At 43.4% G+C, this 26,530-nt stretch overlaps 1 protein-coding gene across 1 annotated transcript in view; it reads left to right on the top strand.

The window, feature by feature from the left end:
- Positions 1-26,530, top strand: part of LOC137380882 (GTP-binding protein Rit2-like) — a 392,887-nt gene that overhangs the window by 79,329 nt on the left and 287,028 nt on the right. The window contains exon 2 of the mRNA XM_068053319.1: positions 21,591-21,647. Within this exon, the coding sequence (XP_067909420.1) occupies positions 21,591-21,647 (57 nt within the window). The remainder of the gene's footprint in view (positions 1-21,590; positions 21,648-26,530) is intronic.

Here is a 26,530-nt window from a genome sequence, read left to right as displayed (position 1 = left end):
GCTCAGTAGAACTGCATCCCTGCTGTGTGCAACAAAATATTGGAAAAGTTGACTCTGACACTCAAAAGAAATTGGGAAAGTACAGTGTTCATAGCATTTTAGCCCTTTATTTAACATATTCTAGGGATATTTTTCATCATTTGCAAGTAAAAATAGAAAATGTAGTCACCACTAAGTAAACACTTCTCTGTATTAGGCCCTTTACATTCAATAGGCTGAAAATTACTGGGATTCTTACATAACCTTTAAGGAAAGTAAAGGAGATATTGAATGGAAGCGACGAGGCTAATATAATAATGTAGCATTAGCTATTATGCTTAAAGCTTTGGTCTTCTCACAGTATTTTATCTTTTGACTGAATCACAGAACATCAAATCTATAATCTATTTGACCTCTTCCTTGGCTAGAAGACTAGCATCTCTGGGGAAAAGAATATGAGGAGTATAAAGACAGTAAAAGTGTAGGTCAAGGATAACAGCTATCTGTCATACTCATTTTAAATGCACTTTGTACTTTTAAAACCTTTGTGGGGAAAGTGAGACTTTGATTCTTTGAAGTGTTAATAGTAGACAAACCACTGCCATGTGGAACACTCCTTATGGGCTGTAGCTGAAAACCACAATGAAATCGAAGCAAAATTTCTCCCAAAACTTTCCAGCATTTTAACTGAGAGCAGCTGAGCATTCCTTTAAATATAACTGAAAATAATCTCCTCCCAATTTGTATGCTTATAGTTTGTGGTTGGGTTGTGGCCTTCTTCTTCTTTGGCCTCCTTGTCTCGAGAGACAATGGGTAAGCGCCTAGAGGTGGTCAGTGGTGTGTGGAGCAGTGCCTGGAGTGGCTATAAAGGACAATTCTAGAGTGACAGACTCTTCCACAGGCGCTGCAGATAAAATTGGTTGTCGGCGCTGTTACACAGTTGGCTCTCCCCTTGCACTTCTGTCTTTTTTCCTGCCAGCTGCTTAGTCTCTTCGACTAACCACTCTTTAGCCCCGCCTTTATGGCTGTCCGCCAGCTCTGGCGATCACTGGCAACTGACTCCCACGACTTGTGATCAATGTCACAGGACTTCATGTCACGTTTGCAGACATCTTTAAAGCAGAGCCATGGACGGCTGGTGGGTCTGATACCAGTTATGAGTTTGCTGTACAATGCTTCCTTGGGGATCCTGCCATCTTCCATGTGGCTCACATGGCCAAGCCATCTCAAGGGTCGCTGGCTCAGTAGGGTGCATATGCTGGGGACGTTGGCTGCCTTGAGGACTTCGGCGTTGGAGATATGGTCCTGCCACCTGATACCAAGGATTCTCCGGAGGCAGTGAACAAAGAACAAAGAACAAAGATAATTACAGCACAGGAACAGGCCCTTCGGCCCTCCAAGCCTGCGCCGATCCAGATCCTCTCTCTAAACATGTCGCCTATTTTCTAAGGTTCTGTATCTCTTTTCTTCCTGCCCATTCATGTATCTGTCTAGATACATCTTAAAAGACTCCATCGTGCCCGCATCTACCACCTCCGCTGGCAATGCGTTCCAGGTGCCCACCACCCTCTGCGTAAAGAACTTTCCACGCATATCCCCCCTAAACTTTTCCCCTTTCACTTTGAACTCGTGTCCTCTAGTAATTGAAACCCCCACTCTGGGAAAAAGCCTCTTGCTATCCACCCTGTCTATACCTCTCATGATTTTGTACACCTCAATCAGGTCCCCCCTCAACCTCCGTCTTTCTAATGAAAATAATCCTAATCTGCTCAACCTCTCTTCATAGCTAGCGCCCTCCATACCAGGCAACATCCTGGAATGAATTGAGACATCGCTCTTGGATGACAAACGTTGTCCAGGCCTCACTGCCGTAGAGCAAGGTACTGAGGACACAGGCTTGTAACGCTCTGACTTTTGTGTTCCGTGTCAGTGCGCCATTTTCCCACACCCTCTTGGCCAGTCTGGACATAGCAGTGGATGCCTTTCCCATGCGCTTGTTGATTTCTGCATTGAGAGACAGGTTACTGGCGATAGTTGAGCCTAGGTAGGTGAACTCTTGAACCACTTCCAGAGCATGGTCACTGATATTGATGGACGGAGCATTTCTGACGTCCTGTCCCATGATGTTCATTTTCTTGAGGCTGTAGTGGTAGCAATATAGACAGAAATAAAAATGACAACATCATTTAACCATTATTTACTTTTATGTATTCAGCCCCCACCTGTTTTGCGTAGGGGTGCTTTCTGCCGAAATATGGGCCCACCCAAAAATCAAGACAGGCAGAACTCCAGTAGCATGTCTGCTAAAAAATCTCTCATTCTGCTATTGTCCCCCTTATGACTATAAATGTGGCAGTAATGAGAGGACGATTGACTCCGATGTTTCTCAACCTGATATCTGATTGCATTCACTTATTGAAGGGTCAATGTGTTCAGCAGCTATTCTGGACCTAATCCATAATAATGATTCAGAAATTGTACTAGTACTAAGCCGACATCTAGGATTCCGTGATCATGATACCATTAAGACCATAATGTGAAAAGGGCAATAAAAGAAAAATATTGAACTTGAAAAGATGAAAAATTATTTTAGAAAAAAAAATTATTTGAGCACGATAATATTTAGGACATCTACAGTAAAAAAAATATGTGAAATACCTAAGGAAGTGTTCAAATGACAGCATTTAAAATTACTTCTGGGTGAAACCGATTAAAGAGTAAAAGAGGCCAATGTGACTGGGTTATATATATGTAAAAAGTAGCATTAGGAATAAGTGGGAATCTTTCAAACCATATAGGGGACTAATAGACATGAGGGTATGATAAATTATAAAGGCAGGTAGGGAACGGCCTATTAAAAGAAGCCAACAGAAACATTTGGCTGAATCATAACCCCAAAAACAAATGGATTGAGGGTCGAGTTGGAGATTAAAATGCCAAAAGTTGGAACAGGCTTGATCCCACAATGAACCCGCCCACTTCTGGGTTATAACGGAGGTGGGACCAGGGATAGGTGACCAATCCACTCGTGGGAAGTGGGTCGCCATTTAAATATTGTAATGAGGCTGCGTGCCTTCATTTTAACAGTCATTCTTGGTGGCATTTTTATTTAAATGAGAGGGTGGAGACAGAGCGGGGCAGTCGCTTATATCTGCCCTTAGGTCAGCGTGCCAGTTTCCCATTGTGAAACTGACACGCTCTAAGTTTAAAGGCTCTGTCAAGAGCTGGAGGAGGCAACCTGCCCGAGCTAAATCAATGGCCAGTTAAACCTCAATGAGTTTGTTATCAACTCATTAAGGGCCAGTTTAGAAATTTCTTTGTGAGGCATGTGACCACGATGGGGGGTTGGTGGATGGATCATTCTCCTTTGGGCCTCATGGGTTCATCGGGGGTTGGGTTCAGGAAGACTGCACATTCCAATTGAAGGAAAGGAAGGACATAATAGGAAATGGGATTAAGCAACTCCGAGACAGGATCGACTAGCGATGAGGAGCAGCATCTGCAGGAGCATAGACAGACCCCTACGCAACAGGGGTGCAGGGATGAGGAACAAGGGGCAGGAAGGCAACAAAGGCGATACCCTCAGCAGAGGAAGTAATTCAGATGTGAGAAGGGTTTACAATTAATATGGAGGAGGTGTTGAATAGGCTGTCTGTACTTAAAGTGGATAAGGCACCAGGACTGGATGAGACGCAACCAAGGATACTGAGGGAAGTGAGAGTGGAAATCATGGAGGCACTAGCCATAATTTTTCAGTCTTCCTTAGACTCGGGGATGCTGCCAGAGGACTAGAGAATTGCAAACATTACACCCTTGTTCAAAAAAGGGTATAAAGATAAGTCCAGCGACTACAGGCCAGTCAGTTTAACATCATACCTTCCGGGTGAGCAGTGGAGAAGAGTCCAGGCGCGCCAGAGTTTGAAAACAAAGTGAGCAGTGACGTCACAAGAAAGCTGCAAGGTGATTGGTTGGTGAGTAACTGCTGTTAGGGAATAACTCTAAATAGCTGAGTTAGTACACCAGTGTTAGGGTGCATATGTAAACAGCTTAAGAATAAGGAACAAGTGAGTAGCTTTTTTTTGAGTAAGGTTTATTTTAACTGGTGAACTGTATTGATTTTTAGTAGGATTTATCAGTAACTTCAAAAGTAAAGGTAAGGAATTTAGATTGTAATGAGTAGCGTTTGGAGTAGAACAAGGCCCCTAGCGTAATTAGTATTTTTTAATTAAAGGGAGTAACTAAGTAATCTAAAGGTAAATCATGGCAGGAGAGCTTGCACCCGTGATATGCTTCCAGTGTCCCTGTGTGCAGGAAGTGTATCCATCTGCAGATACTGGCTACCCACATTTTGGAGCTGGAGTTGCGGGTGGATTCACTGTGGAGCATCCGCGATGCTGAGATTGTTGTGGATAGCACGTTTAGTGAGGTGGTCACACCCAGGCAAATGCTGCAAATGCAGAAAGGGAATGGGTGACCACCAGACAGAGAAGAGGAAGGCAGGTAGTGCAGGAGTCCCCTTTGGCCATCCCCCTCGCTAACAGATATACCGCTTTGGATACTGTTGGGGGAGATAGCTCAGGAGAAAGCAACAAGGGCCTAGTTCATGGCACCATGGGTGATTCTGCTGCACAGAAGGGGAGGAAGAAGAGTGGCAGGGCTATAGTGATAGGGGATTCAATTGTAAGGGAAACAGACAGGCGTTTCTGCAGTCACAAAAGAAACTCAAGGATGGCATGTTGCCTCCCTGGTGCTAGGGTCAAGGATATCTCTGAGTGGCTGCAGGGCATTCTGAGGGGGGAGGGAGAGTAGCCAGTTGTCGTGGTACATATTGGTACCAACGACATAGGTAAAAAAAGGGATGAGGTCCTACAAACTGAATATAGGGACTTAGGCCAAAAATTAAAAAGTAGGACCTTAAATGTAGTAATCTCAGGATTACTACCAGTGCCATATGTGAGCGAGAGCAGAGATAGCAGGATGTATCAGATGAATATGTGGCTGGAGAAATGTTGTAGCGGGAAGGGATTCAGATTCCTGGGACATTGGGACCGGTTCTGGGGAAGGTGGGACCTGTACAAGCTGGACGGGTTGCCCTGGGCAGGACCAGAACCAATTTCCTCGGGGCGCAGGGTGGGGGGTGGGGGGAGGGGGGGGTTTGGTGTTTGCTAGTGCTATCAGGGAGGGTTTAAACCAGAACGGCAGAGGTTGGGAATCTGAGCAAGGAGACAGAGGAGGCGGAAACGAGGACAGAAATGAAAGAAAGGTAAGAAACAAAAGTGGACGGCAGAGAAAACAAGGGCGAGAAATGGGGCCATAGTGCAAAATATAGCTAAGATGACTAACAATGTTTCAAAGGCAAGTCTAAAGGCATTGTGTCTTAATGCACGGAGCATTCACAATAAGGTAGATGAATTAACAGCGCAAATAGTTATAAACGGTTATGATATAGTTGCGATTACGAAGACATGGCTGCAGGATGACCAAGGATGGGAACTGAACATCCAGGAGTATTCAGTATTTAGGACGGACAGGCAAAAAGGAAAAGGCGGTGAGGTACCGTTGTTAGTAAAGGACGAAATCGATGCTACAGTGAGGAAGGATATTGGCTCGGAAAATCATGGTGTGGAATCTGTATGGGTGAAGCTAAGAAACACCAAGGGGCAGAAAACGTTGGTGGGGGTTGTCTATAGGCCCCCAAACAGTAGTGGAGATGTAAGGGGTGGCATTAAACAGGAAATTAGAGATGCATGCAATAAGGGTACAACTGTAATCATGGGTGACTTTAATCTACATATAGATTGATCAAACCAAATTAGCAATAATACTGTGGAGGAGGATTTCCTGGAGTGTGTACGTGATGGTTTTTTAGACCAATACGTTGAGGAACCAACTGGAGAACAGGCTATCCTAGACTGGGTATTGTGCAATGAGAAAGGATTAATTAACAATTTTGTTGTGTGGGGTCCCTTGGGAAGGAGCGACCATAACATGATAAAATTCTTCATTAAGTTGGAGAGTGAAGTAGTTGAATCCGAAACTAGCGTCCGAAATCTAAATAAAGGAAACTATGAAGGTATGAGGCGCGAGTTGGCTATGGTAGATTGGGGAACTTTACTAAAAGGGTTGATTGTGGATAGGCAATGGATAATATTTATAGAACGAGTGCATGAATTACAACAATTATTCAATCCTGTCTGGTGCAAAAATAAAACCGGAAAGGTGGCTCAACCGTGGCTTACAGAAGAAATTAGGGATATTATTAGATCCAAAGAGGAGGCATATAAAATTGCCAGAAAAAGAAGCAAGTCTGAGGATTGGGAGCAGTTTAGAATTCAGCAAAGGAGGACAAAGAGGTTTATTAAGAGGGGGAGAATACCCTATGAGAGTAAACTTGCAGGGAACATAAAAACTGACTGTAAAAGCTTCTATAGGTATGTGGAGAAAAAGATTAGTGAAGACAAATGTAGGTCCCTTACAGTCAGAAATGGGGGAAATTATAATAGAGAACAAAGAAATGGCAGAACAATTAAGCACATACTTTGGTTCTGTCTTCACAAAGGAGGACACAAATAACTTCCCAGAAATGTTAGGGAACCAAGGGTCTAATGAGAGGGAGGAACTGAAGGAAATCAGTATTAGTAAAAAAAAGTCCTCGGGAAATTAATGGGGTTAAAGGCTGACTAATCCCCAGGGCCTGATAATCTGTATCCCAGAGTATTAAAGGAAGTGGCCCTGGAAATAGGGGATGCATTGGTGGTGATCTTCCAAAATTCTATGCACTCTGGAGCAGTTCCTACAAATTGGAGGGTGGCAAATGTAACCCCAGTATTTAAAAAAGAGGGAGAGAAAACACAGGGAATTACAGACCAGTTAGCCTAACATCAGTAGTGGGGAAAATGCTAGAGTCTATTATAAAGGATATGATAGCAGAACACCTGGAAAGCATAAACGGGATTAGACAAAGTCAGCATGGGTTTATGAAGGGGAAATCATGCGTAACAAATCTACTGGAGTTTTTGGAGGATGTAACTAGTAGAATAGATAAGGGCGAACCAGTGGATGTGGTGTATTTGGATTTTCAGAAGGCTTTTGATAAGGTCCCACATAAGAAGTTAGTGTGAAAAATTAAAGCACATGGGATTGGGGGTAATATACTGGCATGGATTAAGAATTGGTTGACAGACAGGAAACAGAGAGTAGGAATAAATGGGTCTTTTCCCGGGTAGCAGGCAGTGACTAGTGGGTACCACAGGGATCGGTGCTTGGACCCTAGCTATTCACAATATAAATTAATAACTTGGGTGAGGGAACTAAATGTAACATTTCCAAGTTTGCAGACAATACAAAGCTGGGGGGTGAATGTGAGCTGTGAGGAGGATGCAAAGAGGCTCCAACATGATTTGGACAAGTTGGGTGAGTGGACAAATGCATGGCAGATGCGGTATAATGGGGATAAATGTGAGGTTATCCACTTTGGTTGTAAAAACAGAAAGGCAGATTATTATCTGAATGGTGATAGATTGGGAAAGGGGGAGGTGCAACGAGACCTGGGTGTCCTTGTACACCGGTCACTGAAAGCAAGCATTCAGGTGCAGCAAGCAGTTAGAAAGGCGAATAGTATGTTGGCCTTCATTGCAAGAGGATTTGAGTACAGGAGCAAGGATGTCTTACTGCAGTTATACAGGGCCTTGGTGAGACCACATCTGGAGTATTGTGTGCAGTTTTGGTCTCCCTTTCTGAGGAAGGATGTTCTTGCCATGGAGGGAGTGCAAAGAAGATGTACTTGGCTGATTCCAGGGATGGCAGGATTGATGTATGAGGAGAGAGTTGGTCGACTAGGCCAATATTCAATAGAGTTTAGAAGAATGAGAGGGGATCTCATAAAAACCTATAAAGTTCTCACAGGTATAGACAGGCTAGATGCAGGGAGGATGTTCCCGATGGCTGTAGAGTCCAGAACCAGGGGTCACAGTCTCAGGATACGGGGTATGCCGTTTATAGCCGAGATGAGGAGAAATTTCTTCTCTCAGAGGTTGGTGAACCTGTGGAATTCTCTACTGCAGAAGGCAGTGGAGGCCAAGTCATTTAATATATTCAAGAAGGAGATAGATATATTTCTTAATGCCAAAGGGATCAAGGGATAAGGGGAGAAAGTGGGAACCGGGTACTGAATTAGATGATCAGCCATGATCTTTTTTGAATGGCGGAGCAGGCCCGAAGGGCTGATTGACCTACTCCTGCTCCTATTTTCTATGTTTGTATGTTTTACGTCAGTTGTGGGGTAACTTCAAAAATGTTTAATTCGTGATAAAATTAATTGTCACATGGACAAATTCGGGTTAATCAAAGAATGTCAGCATGAAATCCTTAAGCCAAAATCATGTTTAACTAACTTGCTGGAGTTTTTTGAAAAGGGAAGAGAGAGAGTTATTTGAAACATTGTGAACTATGAGGAGGATAGTGTAGAACTTCAAAAGGACAGAAACAGATTGGTGGAATGGGCAGACAGGTGGCAGATGAAGTTCAATGCAGAGAAATGTGAAATGGGTCATTTTGGTAGGAAGAACAAGGAGAGACAATATAAAATAAAGTAATATAAAGGGTACAATTCAAAACGGGGTGCTGGAGCAGAGGGACCCTGGTGTATATGTGCATAAGTCATTGAAGGTGGTAGGACAGGTTGAGAGAGTGGTTAATAGAACATTCAGTATCATGGGCTTTATTAATAGGGGCATAGTGTACAAGAGCAAGGAGGTTATGTTGAACTTGGATAAGACACTTGTTGTGCCTCAGCTGCAGTATTGCGTCCAGTTCTGGGCATCATACTTTAGGTAGGATGTGAGGGCATTAGAGAAGGTACAGAAAAGATTCACGAGAATGATTCCAGGGATTAGGAACTTCAGTTATGAAGATAGTTTAGAGAAGTTTGGACTGTTTTCCTTGGAGAAGAGAAGGCTGAGAGGAGATTTGATAGTGGTATTCAAAATCATGAGGGGTTTGGACAGAGTAGATAGAGAGAAACTGTTCCTACTTGTAAACGGATCGAGAACAAGAGGGCACAGATTTAAAGTAATTGTTAAAAGAAGCAAAAGTGACAAGAGGAAAAGCTTTTTCATGCAGAGAGTTAAGATCTGGAATGCACAGCCTGAGAGTATGTTGGAGGCAGGTTCAACTGAAGCATTCAAAAGGGAATTAGACTGTTATATGAAAAGGAAGAATGTGCAGGGTTACGGGGAGAAAGTGGAGGAATGGCACTAGGTGAATTACTCATTCGGGAGGCCAGTGCAGACACAAAGGGCTGAATGGCCTCCTTCTGCACTGTAACAATTCTGTGATTCTGTGATATACTGCTAAGGGAGTAGCTGCCTGTACATGTTGAAGTGTGCTTGTCTAGGCAGTTGGTTGCTGATTTGTGCACCCTCATTGAGGGACATCCAAGGGTTTGCAGGAACCATTGCTATGGCTTTTCCATGGCTGTAAATTCACAGTGGCCTTGCACCTTTTTGCAACTAGTCCTGCAAAGCAGTGGCAGCAGACATTGGTGGCATCTCGCAGGCAGCAGCACATCTTTGCATCACGGAGGTGATGGATGCTCTGTTCAAGAGGGCAGGGGAATACTTTGAATTCCAGATGAATAGTGGCACTCAAGCTCAAAGGGCAGTGGGATTTACTTCCTTCACTGAATTCCTTCAGGTGCACGGGATCATCAATTGCACCCATGTGGATATTAAGGCACTGACTGAGCAGCCAGGGAGATTCCTCAACAGGAGGAATTCCACTCCCTAAACATTCAGCTGGTCTGTGATCACAACTAGAGCTTTATGCAGGTGTGTGTACAATATCTTGGAAGCTGCCATGATGCATTTATCCTTTGGCAATCGCAGGTGCCGCAGCTCTTCATGGAGCAATTGGGAATCCATGGATGGCTGTTAGTGGATAAGGCTTATCCAGTGAGGGGCTGGCTGATGACTTTGGTGTGTAACACTGTTACAGAGGCTGAGAGACACTACAACTGATGCCACCTGAGCACAAGGGTCATCATTGAGCAGGCCATCGGCCTCCTGAAGATGAGGTTCAGGTGCCTTGACCTGTCGGGTGATGCCCTCCAGTACACTCCCTCAAGGGTCTCACGCATTGTGGTGCTCTGTTGCACAGTTCATAACATGGACAAGGTGTGGACCTTGAAGAGGGAGAAGGGCTGGAACAGCACAGCTCCTCGGATGAAGAAAAGGATGAGGTTGAGGAAGATGAGGATAAGAAGGAGGCTAAAGGAGAACGATTCCCAAGCTTTGCATGGATGTCACTGTGGTAGGGTTAAGAGGCAGAGCGCTTATCAGGATGGCAGGGATGCTCGGGTCACTCTGATCCAGACACGTTTCGCTATGCAATACTCAGTCTGCAGAACATTTAGAAAGAAGATTCTCCTTCATCTGAGTGAGCGCAAGCATCTGCTAAGAACAAAAATCAGCAAGCTTCTAATGGCACAAACACTGCAAGGCTCCAGATTCTCCACCAGACAGACTCTGCCCCAATGCAATCATTCACTTTGCTAACCTTTATTTTCCATTCCCCTGTCTTTTGCCATGATGAAATGAAAACACACAAGTCTGCCTTAGTACAGCAACATGCCCCGTGCTTTATCGAATAACAGTTTGATGTCACATACAACAGAAACAACCAAGTGACCCACAAAGTGACATTACCGACATGGTGGCCTGCACTCACAGCCACTCCAACGAGTTGCTCCCCCTGTGGCTGAGGAGGTGGTGGAGGCAGACTGCTTGTTAATATCTGTCGGGAACTGAGCTGCCTGTGGCGGTCGGCCTCGTCCTGGAGGTGATGGGGGTGGGGGTACTTCCAAAGGCTGCTGCACCAGCATCACTGCATGGGCAGCCTCTGTCACAGGGAATAAATTTACAAGTGCTTCATCTGTTGGAAGGACCATGGAGGCAGATGATAATGATGGAGACCCATGAGGTGTGGCTCCCTCATCACCATCTATTGCTACCTCAGCCCTTTCATGGCATCCCTAATCGCTGGAGGGAACCAAAAGCTGGGGTGCAGCTTACATCCACTCCATGCTTCTTTGTGTTATTTGTGCCACAAATCAGTCAATGTTACAGACTGCGACATGCCTTCTGTGCATGTCAGTGCACTGTTCCTGCATCCACTCTGATTGGCCACTGGCTCAGTGGAGGAGCTCATGCGCGCAAAGCATTGATACAGAGTGGATCACATGAGATAAATGGACTCCTCCATTCTTATCCCATGACTCCACAGTGCCTCAGGTAACTCAGACATGTGGGCACACATTTTATGCTGATTCTGGTTTGTGACTCCCGAGGCTCTGCATCTCCGGCCTGCTGAGCAGGGCTATGCCTTCCCTCCATCCTCCGAGGGGGGCTGGCCACAGCCGACTCTGCCTCCTCGTATCCTCCTGTTCTGATATGATGTGCGCTTCACCCTGTGCCACATTCTCTAATAACATGCAAGCACTTACCGAGGTGTGAGTGTCTGCACTGGTGGATAGTGCACAAGAAAGATGTGACGGTGCAGTCTTCAAAGTGTCTTCCTCCTTTGACTCTTTCTGAATAGATTGGTGGTGTCTTAACTCCTCCCCCTCTGCAGCTGGGCCTCTGGGAGATATTAGAGAAAGTTGTCTTGAGAAATCGGCACAATCAACAAATGCTTCAGCTGAATGAAATAATGAAATGGCAGCTTATAAATTGACAGCTTATTTTGTAGGGATGAGGATTGCCATGTTGAGATTTATTCACCCTGTCATTGTAGGACTCCCATTTCCCCGTCTCCAACATCCTGGTGCTCTGCCACTCTGGACAGATTCAGGGCCAGTTCCTCAAAATGTGTCAGAGACTTGAGCTGGGGGACCCCACAATCCAGATGTGCCGTCTCGCTCTCCCTGACATTGTTTTCTCGTTCGGCCTGCGAGGTGAAGAAAGATGCTGTTAGGACAATGCCTTTCTCCCTTACCACTGCAGCTTTTCATTTGCATAGGATGTTGCAGACTTTCCCATAGCTTACTATCCAATAGAGCTCAGATAATGAACTATGCTTATGGGTCATCAGTGCTGCCATGCTATAATTAGGAAACTCTATGAGCCCTCAGGATGCCCTCTCTTTTTCATTCTGGTGATTGCTGACCAGGAGGCATACAATCTGGTACTATCTTTGGACTCGACTAGCCAGACCTAAGCAGGCCATTGAAATATTTTCTTCCTCCTCTCCACTGCCTCTGTGACTGATCTCATAAGCCACTACCAGCCATGTCTTCTTGGTCAGCTTTGCAGGCTTTCTGTTGCCACTGGCAGGAAACATGATGCTTCTCTGTGCTGTCACCGGCTTCCAGAAATATCTCAAATAAGGCATCAGAATAACAAGGCGCTACCCTGGCATGGGGGGGCCCTTCCTGCCCACTGCCCTCTGCTCAGCTTCTCTTTCCATTGTTGTGGCAAACGGCAACCACAGCAATGGCTGCTTCTCGCTCTTTAAATCGAGTCCGCTCCTCCCTGTGTCCCGCCTCGTTCCTGCATCCATCACCACTAATTCAGCAGTAAATGTGATTCTGGATCAATTAACTGCTTTCCCAAATAAAAACTGAAATGTATGTGCTTTGCTGAGCGGTGCAGGAAAGCAGGGAACCAGAAATGAATGCAATGTCGGGGTCCTGTCCCTGGAATTGAAATCCCGCCTTCTATTTCTAAACACAACAGCAAGGTATTCCGGATCTTTGGTCATTCAACACTCTAATGGAGATGAGAGGAACTGAATCCATGAGTTATATGTCTTTACAGGAGAGAAACAGTGTTTCATCCAGGCCCAACAAGCTACCCAGTAAGCCCCCAGCCCCGTGATCTGTCTGCTCCTCCCCTGCTCTCCCGAACAACATCAAACCCCTCCAACCATCATCGACCCCCCGACCACCATCGACCTCCCCCCGACCATCAGCGACCCCCCCCAACCATCATCGACTGCCCGACCACCACCAAATGCCCCCCGACCATTTTCAACACCCCCGACCACCATTGAACCCCCCCCCCAACCGCGATTGAATCCCCACCGACCACCATCGACCCCCCGACCATCATCAACCCCCCAACCATCATCGAACCCCCCCCAACCATCATCGACCCCCCCAACCACCATCGACACCCTGACCACCATCGACCCACCCCAACCACCAATGAATCCCCCGACCATCATCAACTCCCCCCAACCACCATTGAACCTCCCGACCATCATTGACCCCCACAACTGCCATTGAACCCCCCCCCAATCATCATCGACCTCCCTGACCATCATCGGCACCCCCGACCACCATCAAACCACCCCCCAACCACCATCGACCCCCCCGACTAGCATTGAAACCCCCCGACCACCATCAAACCACCCCCAACCACCGTCGACCCCCCCGACCAGCATTGAAACCTCAACCACTGTTAAATGCCACCCCCGAATCCTACCTCACATCTGACCACTCCCGAAATCTGGACCTGCCCCCACCACCCACCCCCCACCCCGCCGCAGCAATCGCGATACACCTACAATCTCTTTCACCCTCCCAGTACACATACCTGCCCTCTTAGGCTTCAGTCTTGTGAAGCAGGCTTCCTGCCCAAAAGGCCTCCAGCCTGTGGGTGGGAACCACACTGAAAGGAGCCCCGCAATTACGTTCTGCAGAATATTTGGGAAACCAATCCGGGTTTCTTGGCCTCACATCAGCACCCACGACGTCACCTCCAGACTGAAATCCAGGCCATTGAATAGAAACATATCTCAATGATGGGTTTTTGTAATGACATGCACTTTATTTAAGGATTGAAAGGGCTTTATATTCATTTTACAGTGATAATGGGATTTTGAAATCCAGCAACAAGAAATAGCTATTTCAATATGCCTTTATCCAGAAAATGGAGGAAACGTTGTCTCAATCAGATATCAGATTTCCAGGAACAGCAGCAGAGGAAGAGCTGAACAGAATGTGAATGTTGAAGAATTGATTTATTAAAGGATTAGATGCTTTTAAAAGAGATTCAACAGTTCAGATAATTGTGCAAAAACTATAAGGCAATAATAGTTGGGGATTTCAACTACCCCAATATCAACTGGGATACAAACCGTGTGAAGGGCACAGAGGAGACAAAATTCTTGATTTGTGTTCAAGGGAACTTTTTGAGGCAACACGTAACAAGCCCAATGAGAGGGGGCGCAATTCTAGATTTAGTCTTTGGTAATGAAGCTGGGCAAGTGGATGAAGTATGGGTGGGTGACTATTTTGGAGATAATGACCATAATACATTAAGTTTTAGCATAATCATGGAAAAGGACAAAGATAAAACAGGATTAAAAGTTCTAAATTGGGGAAAGGCAAATTTTAAGACACTGAGAGGTGACCTGGTGCAAGTGGACTGGATACAGCTACTTGAATAAAAATCAGTGGCAAACCAGTGGGAGGCATTCAAAAGCGATTACTACAGACACAATGTAGGCATGTCCCCACTAAGATGGTACTGCCAAATCTTGAGACCCCTGGTTATCTAGAAGCTTACAGGGTAAATTAAAGCAGAAAATGAAAGCTTGTGATGATCACAAACATCTTAATACTTTAGAAAGCCTCGAGGAGTATAGAAAGTGCGGGGGTGAAGTAAAAAAGCAAAGAGAGGACATGAAAAATTATTGGCAGGTAAAATTAAGGAAAACCCAAAGATGTTTTATCAGTACATTAAGAGCAAGAGAATAACTAAGGAAATGGTAGGGCCTGTCAGAGATGTACAAGGGAGCTTATGAGTGGATGCAGAAGATGTGGGCAGGGTTCTTAATGAGGTTTTTGTTTCTGTCTTCACAAAGGAGAGGGTTGATGTAGACATTGTAGTTAAAGAGGAGGAGTGTGAAATATTAGATACGATAAGCTTAATGAGAGAGGAAGTACTAGAGGGTCTGACATCCTTGAAAGTGGATAAATCGCCAGGGCCAGGTGGATTGCATCCCACGTTGTTAAAGGAAACCTGGGAGGAAGTTGTGGATGCGCTGAGGATCATCTTCAAATCCTCACTAGATACAGGAGAGGTACAAGACGATTGGAGGTCTGTGAACATTGTACCATTGTTAAAGAAGGGTGCAAGGGATAGGCCAAATAATTATAGGCTGGTCAGTCTGACCTCAGTGGTGGGTAAATTGTTAGAATCTAAACTGCCACTTAGAAAGGCATGGATTAATCAGGGATAATCAGCATGGATTTGTTAAGGGAAGGTCATGTCTTATTAACTTAATTGAGTATTTTGAGGAAGTAACAAGAAGGATTGATGAGGGTAGTGCAGTGGATGTGGTCTACATGGACTTTAGTAAGGCATTTGGCAGACTGGTCAGTAAAATGAAAACCCATGGATACAGGGAAATGTGGCAGATTGGATCCAGAATTGGCTCAGGGACAGGAAACAAAGGGTAGTAGTCGACGGATGTTTTTGCGAATGGATAGCTTTTTCCAGTGGCATTCCACAGGGCTCAGTGTTGGGTGGAAAGCATGATTGGGAAATTTGCTGATGACACAAAAATTGGCTGTGTAGTTGATAGTGAAGAGGATAGCTGTAGACTCCAGAAAGGTATCAATGGTTTGGTTGAGTGGGCGGAAAAGTGGCAAATGGAATTCAATCCAGATAAGTGTGAAGTGATGCATTTGAAGAGGGCAAATAAAGCAAGGAAATACACAATAAACAGGAGGATATTGAGAGGGGTAGAAGAATTGAGAGACCTTGGAGTATATGTCCGAAGGTCCCTGAAGGTGGCAGGACAGGTAGATACAGTGGCGAAGAAGGCATATGGAATGCTTTCCTTTATTGGCCGAGGTGTAGAGTTCAAAAGCAGGGATATAATGCTGGAAGTGTCGGTCAGATGGTTTCACAGGTCGGCGCAACATCGAGGGCTGAAGGGCCTGTACTGCGCTGTACTGTTCTAATGTTCTAAAAAAAAGACTGTATAAATGTTGGTTAGGCCACAGTTGGAGTGTTGCATACAGTTGTGGTCATCACATTACAGAAAGGAGATTGCCCTGGAGAGAGTACAGAGGAGGTTTACAAGAATGTTGCTAGGGCTTGAAAGTTTCAGCTATGAGAAAAGATTGGATAGGCTAGGGTTGTCTTCCTTAGAACAGAGGAGGCTGAGTGGTGACTTAATTGAGGTGCACAAAATTATGAGGGGTCTAGATAGAGTAGACAGGAAGGACCTGTTTCCTCTAGCGGAGAGGTCAATTACCGGGGGCACAGATTGAAGGTGATTGGTAGAAGGATTAGAGGGGACATGAGGAAAACCTTTTTCACTCAGAGGGTGGTCGGTGTCTGGAATTCACTGCCAGTAACGGTGGTGGAGGCAGAAGCCCTCAATTCTTTTAAACACACCATCAGGACATGCACCTGTAACCTGCAAGGGTATGGACCAGGTGCTGGAAGGTGGGATTTGATTGGGCGGCTAGTTGTTTTGGCCTGCACGGTCACAATAGGCTGAATGGCCTCCTTCTGTGCCATAATTTTTCTATGGTTCTATGCTTCTATTTGCTTCCATGAATTCAAAGGAAAATGGGGGTTGAAATTGGTGGCAATTTAATTAAATTTGAGAGAGATTCCTTAGGATTGGAATATATTTAGCATAATCCCGTTATTTTTTGAAAGATCAAGAGAACTACCTGGCAACTATGGACCAGAACCTCGATTCTTCCTTGGAGATAGAACAGGGAGCTGGCTTAACTCTAACCGAATACAACGTCCCAGTTGCCCTTGTTACTTCTGCCATTTTCCGTCAAACATGATGTTAGACATAGAATACATAAGCCCAAAAATGGACATACAAATGATACTATATCATACCAAATATTTCCCATCATCTGCCCTTTAGCAACTTATGTATAATGAATGCCTGTTCATCATGGGGGAATCGATTTAGACTTTTAGTGATCAACCAGGTAACACACAATCGATCACCTATACTCGCAACAAAGAAGTGACCATAGTTTTGAGGCCTGGTCTCATTTAAGTTGGGCCAGAGAATTGTGGGGTACCAAGCAGGTGTCCCAATACAGCACGCCGGATTAAGGCTGGCCAATATCGGGTCGCACTCTAGCCATCAGCAAGGTAAATGCTGGAGGTGAGGGAGGTTACAATCACAGAATGAGGAACCAAAGCGACTGAGGTTTTTTTTGTGGGCCTTGGAAGAATCAGAGTTCTCCTCCAGGCCCCACTGCTACAATTTTAAATTTACCTTTGCTGTTTCTCTTCAGCTTTGTCACTGGTGATGCTACACATTGTCCAACCAGTTCCAACCTAAAAGGACTAAAGAGGCCTACCACCTGAAACAGGCAGCCCTTTGGCCACCCATGAGTAATCCCCTTTCAAAATGGTTTCAGTTGCCCCTTAAGGTTTATCAGAGCAGTGAGGCTATTAACTAAGTTTTGAGGCTGTACTGTTAGTGTCACATGCAATAAGTTACTAGTCACTCCCACTGGGGCTAACATTGCTCTGGGGAAGCAGGGGGTGCCATTTAAATATTAAAGAGATAGACAAGCTAGGCAATTAATGTCAGGGTGAGTGGTTACACAAGCAAAGATGGTTTCAATTGTTAAATTGCTCAGGCAGCAATGTAGACTGCCCTGATGTTGTACAGTGCTATATAGAACTCTGAGGCATGATGGAACCGTTCTCCATATCTTCCCCAAGTGCACTCTGCTAAAGTTATTTCAATGATCTTGGAGGGGGGGAGGCACATGCAGGCCCCCACCTGCCAAGAATGAGTCACATTAATTTCGCCACATGGACAAGAAGACATATGGGAAGAAGAGAAGGTCTGTTAGAAGCGGTTGCCAGGCCCCTGGCTGGAAAGACATTTTTGCATCTTAACCAACAGTGCTTGTAGAGAAAGGAGCTACTCTCTGCTCCTATCAATCCACAAACAAATGTGGTCAGACCAGTTTGTCACATGACCGACTGACTATTGCAGAGTTTGAACTGAGAGTTTTAAATTCGAGAGATAGTGTTTGAACTGGCAGAAAACTCTTTGCTCCTGGATTGAAAAGACCTCTCCTGGATGGCTCACTGCAGCCCTCCTGCCTGCTTCCATCTCTTTCTCATGGAACTCCAAAAACTGATTAAAGACACATGAACCCCAAGAGAGAAAAGTCTCCTACAGTGAACAAGGTTTAAGAAAAATACTGGGCCCCAATGAGAAGCAAGATCCACCTACAAACAAGGACTCTACAGCAAGCTCAAAGACCCGTAACAAAACCTCTTCAGATATTGCCTCAAACCTTTCCACTTTATTTTTCTTCTGCTCTTTTCTGTCTCTATTCGCATATACGTATCGCGTTTGCATGCTAGGGTGGGGCGCGACGTGTATCCGTAGGTGTTAACCGAATTAGAGTTTTAAGTTTAAGTTAAATAAAATTTCACCTTTCTTCTTCAAACCTAAGAAAGCCTGTTTGTGCTCAGTTCTATGCCTTATCATTGGAAAGCGGTGAACAAGGATTCACCAAGGGCGAGCTAAAACACAGTGTGTTTAAAAATAAAACCCTGTTACAGTAAGACCAGGTGAAGGCTGAAAGGGAACCCTGGACTTCTTTCTCACCTGGTCATAACAATGAGCATAATTCTCGAATTAGCAACCCGTTTTACACCTCGCACGATATCCTATTCCATTGACCTCAGTTTCCTACATTATAACAGTGACTACACTTCAAAGTACTTAATTGGCTTTAAACACTTTGGGGCATCCTGAGGTTGTGAAAGGTGCTATATAAATGCATGTCTTACTTTCTTTCAATAGGAAATAAAAGAGGGTGGAATGTAAAATGAGCTGCCGATTTGTTAGCTCCCATTTTGTGCTACTTCCCAAGACAAATTTCACATTCTGATATTCGATAATTGGCTTTGGTCAGCGCTGATCTTCGTGGCGCAACATAATGGCCAAATTGAAAATCTAGGCCAATATATTTGACTATGATGTAGAGACGAGTTATTGAAGTGATCTTGAGAGGTCTACTGAATGAATACATGGAAATGCATAACTTGTTAAAGGGCAGTCAGTATAGATTCAAGGAATGGGAGTCATATTTAATTAACCTGTTGGAGATTTTCAAAGGCATTACTAACATATTGGGCATAAAATTGATAGATTTATAAATTATTCACAGCTTTTACTTATTTGACGCAATGCAAATGTTCTGAAACAATGACAGCATTGTGAAAGACAGGAAAAGATAGAAATTAATCCAATGCATTTTTATAGATCAGTGCGTTTTTACAGTTAAGTGCAGATGTTGATTCGTATTTCTTTCTTGAAGCTGGCTTTTGGATTTAGTATCATTCAATATTTATGGAAGTTTAATGTGCATTTAATAGGAACAGAAAGGAATAGTAGCTCAAAATGAGCAATAATGGATGGGCAGCTCATTTTACATTGAAAAATAAAAGCAGGTGGGGTGTAGAACAAGCTGTTGATTTTCTATTGACCATTTTGCATCACTGTCCAAGATGAATTCCAGCCCCGATGGGTCCTTAAATTATAGCTTTGATGGGTTAACAGGAACTAAATATTGCCACATAACTCACAATCTGTTCAGAATTTCTTTGATCCTCCCTGCATCCTAATTGTGTGTAACTGTTGCAGAATGTAAAATATCAGTTTTGTTACTTGCTACTGACTTTAAATTATTTTTTTAAATTTACCCACCTGATAGTTTTCTTTAAACAACACTATATAGAATTGCAAGTATAGGGCTTTCAGTTTAGCTGTGCATCTCACAAGGATTATGTTAATAAGTAGTTGCAAAGAATAAAGACAGCTTTTTGTGTGTTTCTATAGTAAGTCTGCAGAAAATGATGATCAACACTGTTATTTCTTTGCAAAGGCAATAACAATACTGCTGCATCTATCTCAATTTTGCTGCAAAGAACGTAAAATGATATAATTTGTCGCGCGTGATTAAGCAAGTAGTAAAATGGTTCTAAGCACTACTTGGCTACATTATAAAAATACCTTGTGATCTATAATTTTTAACTCAGATTTAAAAATACTTATGTAACAGCATATCTGTGAAATATGTAACCATCTATAATAAGCCACCCTATTTATCACATGATCAGAGCAAAACTGTATGACATCTGATAACTTCATACAACTGGACAGTTCATGGAAAGATACATCAAGTTATGCCACTCTGAATAAACAAATGCTTCATATGTGTGAAGTAAATACTTCGATTAATTGCTTGAGGGTTAAGAACAGGAAGATATTAATATGTAGTGCGATGAATCAAAGTATTTTTGGAATGTGATTATATTTTAAATTTTAAACCTGGCATCTGCAAATGGAAGTTTTCCTTATTTCCACCCCTTTGGCTGGCTGTCTGTGCAGCATCTTGATCTCACTGTGTGATGTTAGAAATGAGCCAAACATATGGTCTGGAAAGGCAGACAGGAGGTGGAAATTTGAAGAGCTTTAATGGATGGAGCATCAGTTTTGCCTTGAAATAGATGTCATCTTTAGCTTATGCTCTAGTTGAAAAATTACATTGCAAGCTATCCCTGCACTTGATCCCATCAATTAACAATGGTGGCACGACGACACAGGGAAGAGGGCATGGCTGTATAACTTTTGTGTTGCTGGGGTTCCCACTGTTTTCATAGAAAAAAAGAATAGATTCAACATTTGTCCAAGAGTGAGTGAGCTGACCAATAACACTAAGCACAACAGAAAGTCAAATTAAGGATATATTAAAACATAATTCACCAGCCATTTTAAGTGTCATGAATCAATGAAGGGAGCATTTTATTTTGTTTGGACCCAAGGCCCACCTCCATTCTTGGTCTCCAAACTACATTTCTCTCAAGTTTTTTCTATATTTCCAGACATCTGTTTGGCAATATTGAGCATCTGGTCTCCTTTGGGATTCAGCTGCACAGCTACAGCATTGAGAAATAAGCTTGTTAACTTCTACTCAATTTTAAATTATCTTAAATAATAACATGACTGTCATTTTGTACAAAGAAAAGTTGTTAGAAAAACTGAGATATATAGCTATGTCCACTAACAGATCATATTCTGGTATTTTCAACATTAGCTATTATTGAGATGAAATATTCAATCATATCAGTTGACCAGAAAAATTAATAATGCATACAACATTAAACACGCAGATTTATGATGTTCCATAAAAAACCTAGTCAACATGTTTAATAGCTAGAACCACACTGAGTGTAATTTTACAGGTACTATCTTGGATATATTTAATTTATTCAGAGTGCAGGGCTCAAGAAGCTCTAAGGTTCTTATATTACATGAAATATAGTCTCCAACTGTTTTGTGCACTAGACATATTCCCAGGCAACCTACAGATCTTCCTCAGCAAAATAAATCCTTCACTTTTGTCCCTTCCCACTGTGTCGAAGGTTTATTTTTTAAAACTGCAAGAAAGGTTTCTATTGACTGTTCTCTTTTTGTTTGCTAAGCTTATTGCCGCTGATACAGCCAAATGCCATGTTTTCATTTCAATAGGCACAATTTTATTAAAATCTAGCAAGAGGTACTAAAATTGTCCCTTTGTCCTGTTGCAGCAATGACAATGCAATTCATCAGCCATCGTTTCCCTGACTACCATGATCCTACAATAGGTAAGTCACTAAGCTGTTTTATTATTATTTTGTTCTTCCTGAATAGTAAAGGTTATGATTCATATCTTGATTGCAGCTCCATAGAGAGCCCAGCTCTCTGGTTAATTTTCCAGTTCTTCAGTTCCAAATTAATGGGCTCAAATTGTAGTTTCTACGAGTAGCAGTCAGGGATTCATTGATCAAAACTTGTGGGAATACACAGGAGATTGATGTGAAACAAGTGTGCCAGTAACTCAGCTTGTGGCACTGTGGGCAACAAAGTTGACACGACTCTGAGGTGTAAGTAGGTACCACTATCTTCAAAGCTATCCAAATAAGTTATATTTATATGAAAACAGAATGCCACTTCTAAATCAATGTGGGTGGGGCTTCAGTTTTGAGCAAGTTCCTTGCACCATCTGGATGTGGAAAACTTTCCAAGTCAAAATCCAAGTTTGTAAAGCAATTCAATAAAATAAAGGGACTGAGCCAAATTTAGCCTGTGGTCTGCTTTGAATTAAACTGGCAAGCTTCAGATGCAATCAGGCCACCCGATACATCTTGCTGCTTGGGGTCTTAGCCACTTTGTCCAGCTCCGATGCCAAGCCAACCTGCAGGTAGCTCCTAGATGGGGAGGTGAGGTAAAGGAAAGCCAGCCCAGGCCAGCAGCGTCACACAGTATTTTTGCGGAGTCAGGAGCAGCATTCCTGCTCATTCTAGCTCCACAGTAATAAAACTATAAAAAGCTAACTTTCCTTTTTTGGAGGGCTTCTAGCAGCCCTTTTAAAGATGCCAAAGACCCAGATCAATTAGGAGCTAACTCCACTCATTTGATGCCAGTTTTGCTTTGCTATAACTGACATTACTATCACAAGCCAAAATTTGTCCCGTCAACATTGAACTGTCACCCAAAAAAAGAGTGCAGCGATATGCAATTGTCCCTCTATAAAACCATAAAGCGAATGTGGAAGCAAATTTGAGGAATTTCAGCTAGTTATACCCTACTTATGGCTCAGCAAGGTAAATCAAGGTGAATCAAAATATTGTTAATGTTTATCATTTGTAAACTTGGTGCATAATTCCAGCCATCGTAGAGTATTGTCCTTATCAGTGTACATGGCGAATAAGCCATCCGATAGTTTAGTTATTGGGCATGGTTCAGTGATGTGGACCATTGTTGGTAATTGTCTGCAAGGATATTTAGCATTTTTACAAAGATCCCATAGGAGAAGATTTGAGTCGTATGGTTTCAAACACGGCGGCTCATTTGCATGGCCGTGGTACCCGCTCCTCGCAATCACGTGGAGAGGGCGGGCGAGCCGTCACTGGCAACGGCGTCCAGCGCCAATGCGCCTGGACCATTTTTAAACGACTTACAGCCCTTACTGGAGATTTAAAAATTAAAGGGCCAGGTCAGTTCAATGACCCAAAAAAAAGAATTAAATTTTCCCACCCGCCCGCCCGCCACCCCCGCCCCCCCCCTTCCCGCCATGGCATTTCAAAACATACCTGCGCTTTTCCAACCCAGAATTTGTTTATTAACAATTTGGCCTATCCCCCCCAAAATTCGGCACCTTTGCCCTTTACCGCTTCCCATCACCCCCCCGACCAATCCACAGCGATGTCAACCCGCTTCCCCCACTCTCGCACAGAGAAAAAATCCTCCTCCTCCCTCCCTACAGGTGTTGCGCCACGTTTCCCCAAACGGGGATTTGAATGCGCAGCAGTGTCGGCCACCTGAATGAAGATTGGTGTGGCGATCAAGGAGACGATGGGACCCACATTAAATCAGGTATGTAAATTAGTTTACATATTTAAATCGGGGTCCCGTCGCTGAGTGGTGGGGCGGCCGCCACGAGGCCTCGCTGCCGCCACCGAGATCGGCATGGGGCCTGCCGCTGTCGGGGTCGGTGGCGGGCCTCCGCTGCACCGATCTTCATTGCCCCCCAGCCACCGTTCCCGACGGCACTGGGGCTTTAAAATCCAGCCCAATGTGCCTGATAATAGCGTACCATTGAGTATCCACCAGCTCAACGTGAGCAAACCCAAATGGGAACACACCATTCCATAACAGAGTAATAAAAACAGCTGAGTTAAAAGTTTTCTCCCAGATAGTGGCAACAGATTTGGTTCTTTGCTTATTTTGGGCTTTGACTTTTTCAGCAGTTTTCAGCAAAGGGTTTTTGTAAGTTAGCGATCAGTTGTGTGTGATGCCCAAATATAAAGAGTGAGAACGGTAGTGAGTTCAGAAAAGGTACTAGCATTGTGAATCAGGTTATAGGCCATTCCGCCCATCAAGCCCATGCCAGCTCTCTACGGAGCTCTGCAGTCAGTCTCACTCCCCTGCTTGATCCCCGTCGCCCTGCAAGTCTATTTTTTCTCAGGTGGCCATCCAACTTCCTCTCGAAGTCATTGATCATCTCCACTTCCATCACCCTTGTGGGCAGCGAGTTCCAGGTCACTACCACCTGCTGTGTAAAAAAGTGCTTCCTCTTATTCCCCCTACACCTTTTGCCCAAAACTTTCAATCTATGTCCCATAGTCTGAGTATTATTTGCTAATGGGAACAGCTTTTCCTTGTCTAACTTATCTAAGGCTGTCATAATGTTATACACTTCTATTATACCAGTTGTATATCTAGGATGGTAGGGAAGGCTTTAAACTAAATAGTGGGAGTGAGGGATTAAGTGAGAGAAGATGTGATAATTTAAACAGAGAGAAGGCAAGACAGCAAGATAGCAATAAGGGTAATGATAATCTGAGTGTGGCAGGAGGGAACAGAGGATGCAAACTTAAGAGCGCACCAGCAGATAAGGCTAGAGGTTGTGAACTAACAGATGGGGGCGGAGGGGAATGGAGGGTTCAGGTGTAGGGAGATTTAGAAATCCCAAGAGAAAAGTCAAGGCATCAGAACAGTATAGCATTGTGGATAAAGACAAGCAGAATGGGACGGGAAGGGACCTCATTGAATAAGGTCATTGCAGGGAATAGAAGTAAAAAAATGAAATTAGAGGTTCTTTGTCTGCATGCATGAACTATCTGCAATAGGATAGATGAAATAGTGGCACACATGGAGGTAAATGATTCAGATCTAATCACCTTTACAGAGACATGGTTATAAGGTGACCAAGTTTGGGAAATAAATATTCCATATTGCAGAAAGACAAACAGAATGGCAAAAGAGGAGGGGTAGCCCTGATAGTAAATGATGACATTAGGAGATTAGTGAGAAAGGACCTGGCCTCAGAAGATCATGAAGGAGGATCAGTATGGGTGGAAATTAGGAATAGCAAAATTCAGAAAATACTGGTGGGAGTAGTTTATAGGCCCCTGAACTATAATTATACTGTTAGAGCACTAAACAAGAAATTATTGGAGCTTGCAGCAAAGGCAATGCAATAATTGTGGGGGACTTTATCTTCCTATAGACTGAGACAATGAAATTGGAAAGAGTGGTCTAGAAGATGAGTTTGTAGAATATTTTCAGGATAGTTTCTCGGAGCAATACGTTGTGGAACCACTAGCAATAAAGCTATCTTAGATCTAGTAGTGTGGAATGAAGCAGGGTTAATTAGCAATATCATAGCAAAAGATCCACTGGGAAATAGTGATCATAATACCATTGAATTCCATGTTATGTTTAAAAATGACATACTCAATTCACAAACAAGAATCTTAAACTTAAACAAAGCCAATTAGGTAGGTATGAGGGGAGAACTGGCTAAGGTAAATTGGGCATATAGACAAGAAGGGATATGAACAGTGGGAAACCTTTGACGAAACAATGCAAAATATTTAACAAAAATACATTTAATTGAAAAACACGCACTCAGTCAGAAAGACCCATCTGTGGTTACTCCAGAAGTTAAGGATAGTATTAGATTAAAAGAAGAGGCTTACAATGTTGCAAAAAAGAGTAGCAAGTCTGAGGATTGGGAGTGTTTCAGAAACTAGCCAACAAAAAGTTGATAGGAAAAAGGAAAAGTAGAATATGAAAGTAAACTAGCCAGAAGTATAAAAACAGATTGTAAGAGTTTTTACAGGTATATCAAAAGGAAGAGAGTAGCTAAAGTAAACATTGGTCACTTTGAAACAGAGATAGGTGAAATTATCATGGGGATGAGGAAATGGCAGAGACATTGAACAAATACTTTGTGTCTGTCTTTACAGTAGAAGGCATAAGTTTCATATCAGAAATAGAGGGTAACCCAGGGGTGAAAAAAAGTGAGGAAATAAAGAAAGTTAACATCAGTAGAGAAAAAGTATTGGAGAAACTTAAGCGACTAAAATCTGACAAATCCCTGGGACCAGATGGCCTACATCCTAGGGTTCTCAAAGTGATAGCTGCAGAGATAGTGGATGAACTAGCTATGATTTTCCAAAATTTATTAGTTTCAGGAAAGGTTCCAACAGATTTGAAGTTGGAAAATATTACACCACTTTTCAAGAAAGGAGGAAGAGAAAAAAATAGGGAACCACGGGCCAGTTAGTCTAACATTAGTCATTGGGCAAATGCTGGTATCTATTATTGAGGAAGTCTTACTGATGCACTTCGAAAAGCACAGTATGATTAGAGCAAGTCAACATGGCTTAACTAAAGGGAAATTCTGTTTGACAAATTTATTAGAGTTCTTTGAGGGTGTGACTAATAGGGTGGATAAAGCATATATTGCCTCTCCCTAGCCCTTCTGCCAAAATGCATCACCTCACACTTGTCAGTATTAAAATCCATCTGCCACCTCTCTGCACATTCTGCTAGCCGATCTATGTCCTGTTGCAGGGGGTTCATATCATTCTCAATGTTTGCCACACCTCCAAGTTTGGTGTTGTCAGCAAATTTTGAGATTCTACTCTGTATTCCAAGATGCAAATCATTTAAATATAGCAAAAAAAGCATTTGTCTC

Source organism: Heterodontus francisci, chromosome 1, assembly GCF_036365525.1.
Source record: "Heterodontus francisci isolate sHetFra1 chromosome 1, sHetFra1.hap1, whole genome shotgun sequence".
NCBI classification, from domain to species: domain Eukaryota; kingdom Metazoa; phylum Chordata; class Chondrichthyes; order Heterodontiformes; family Heterodontidae; genus Heterodontus; species Heterodontus francisci.
This window is presented reverse-complemented; position numbering and strand designations above follow the sequence as displayed.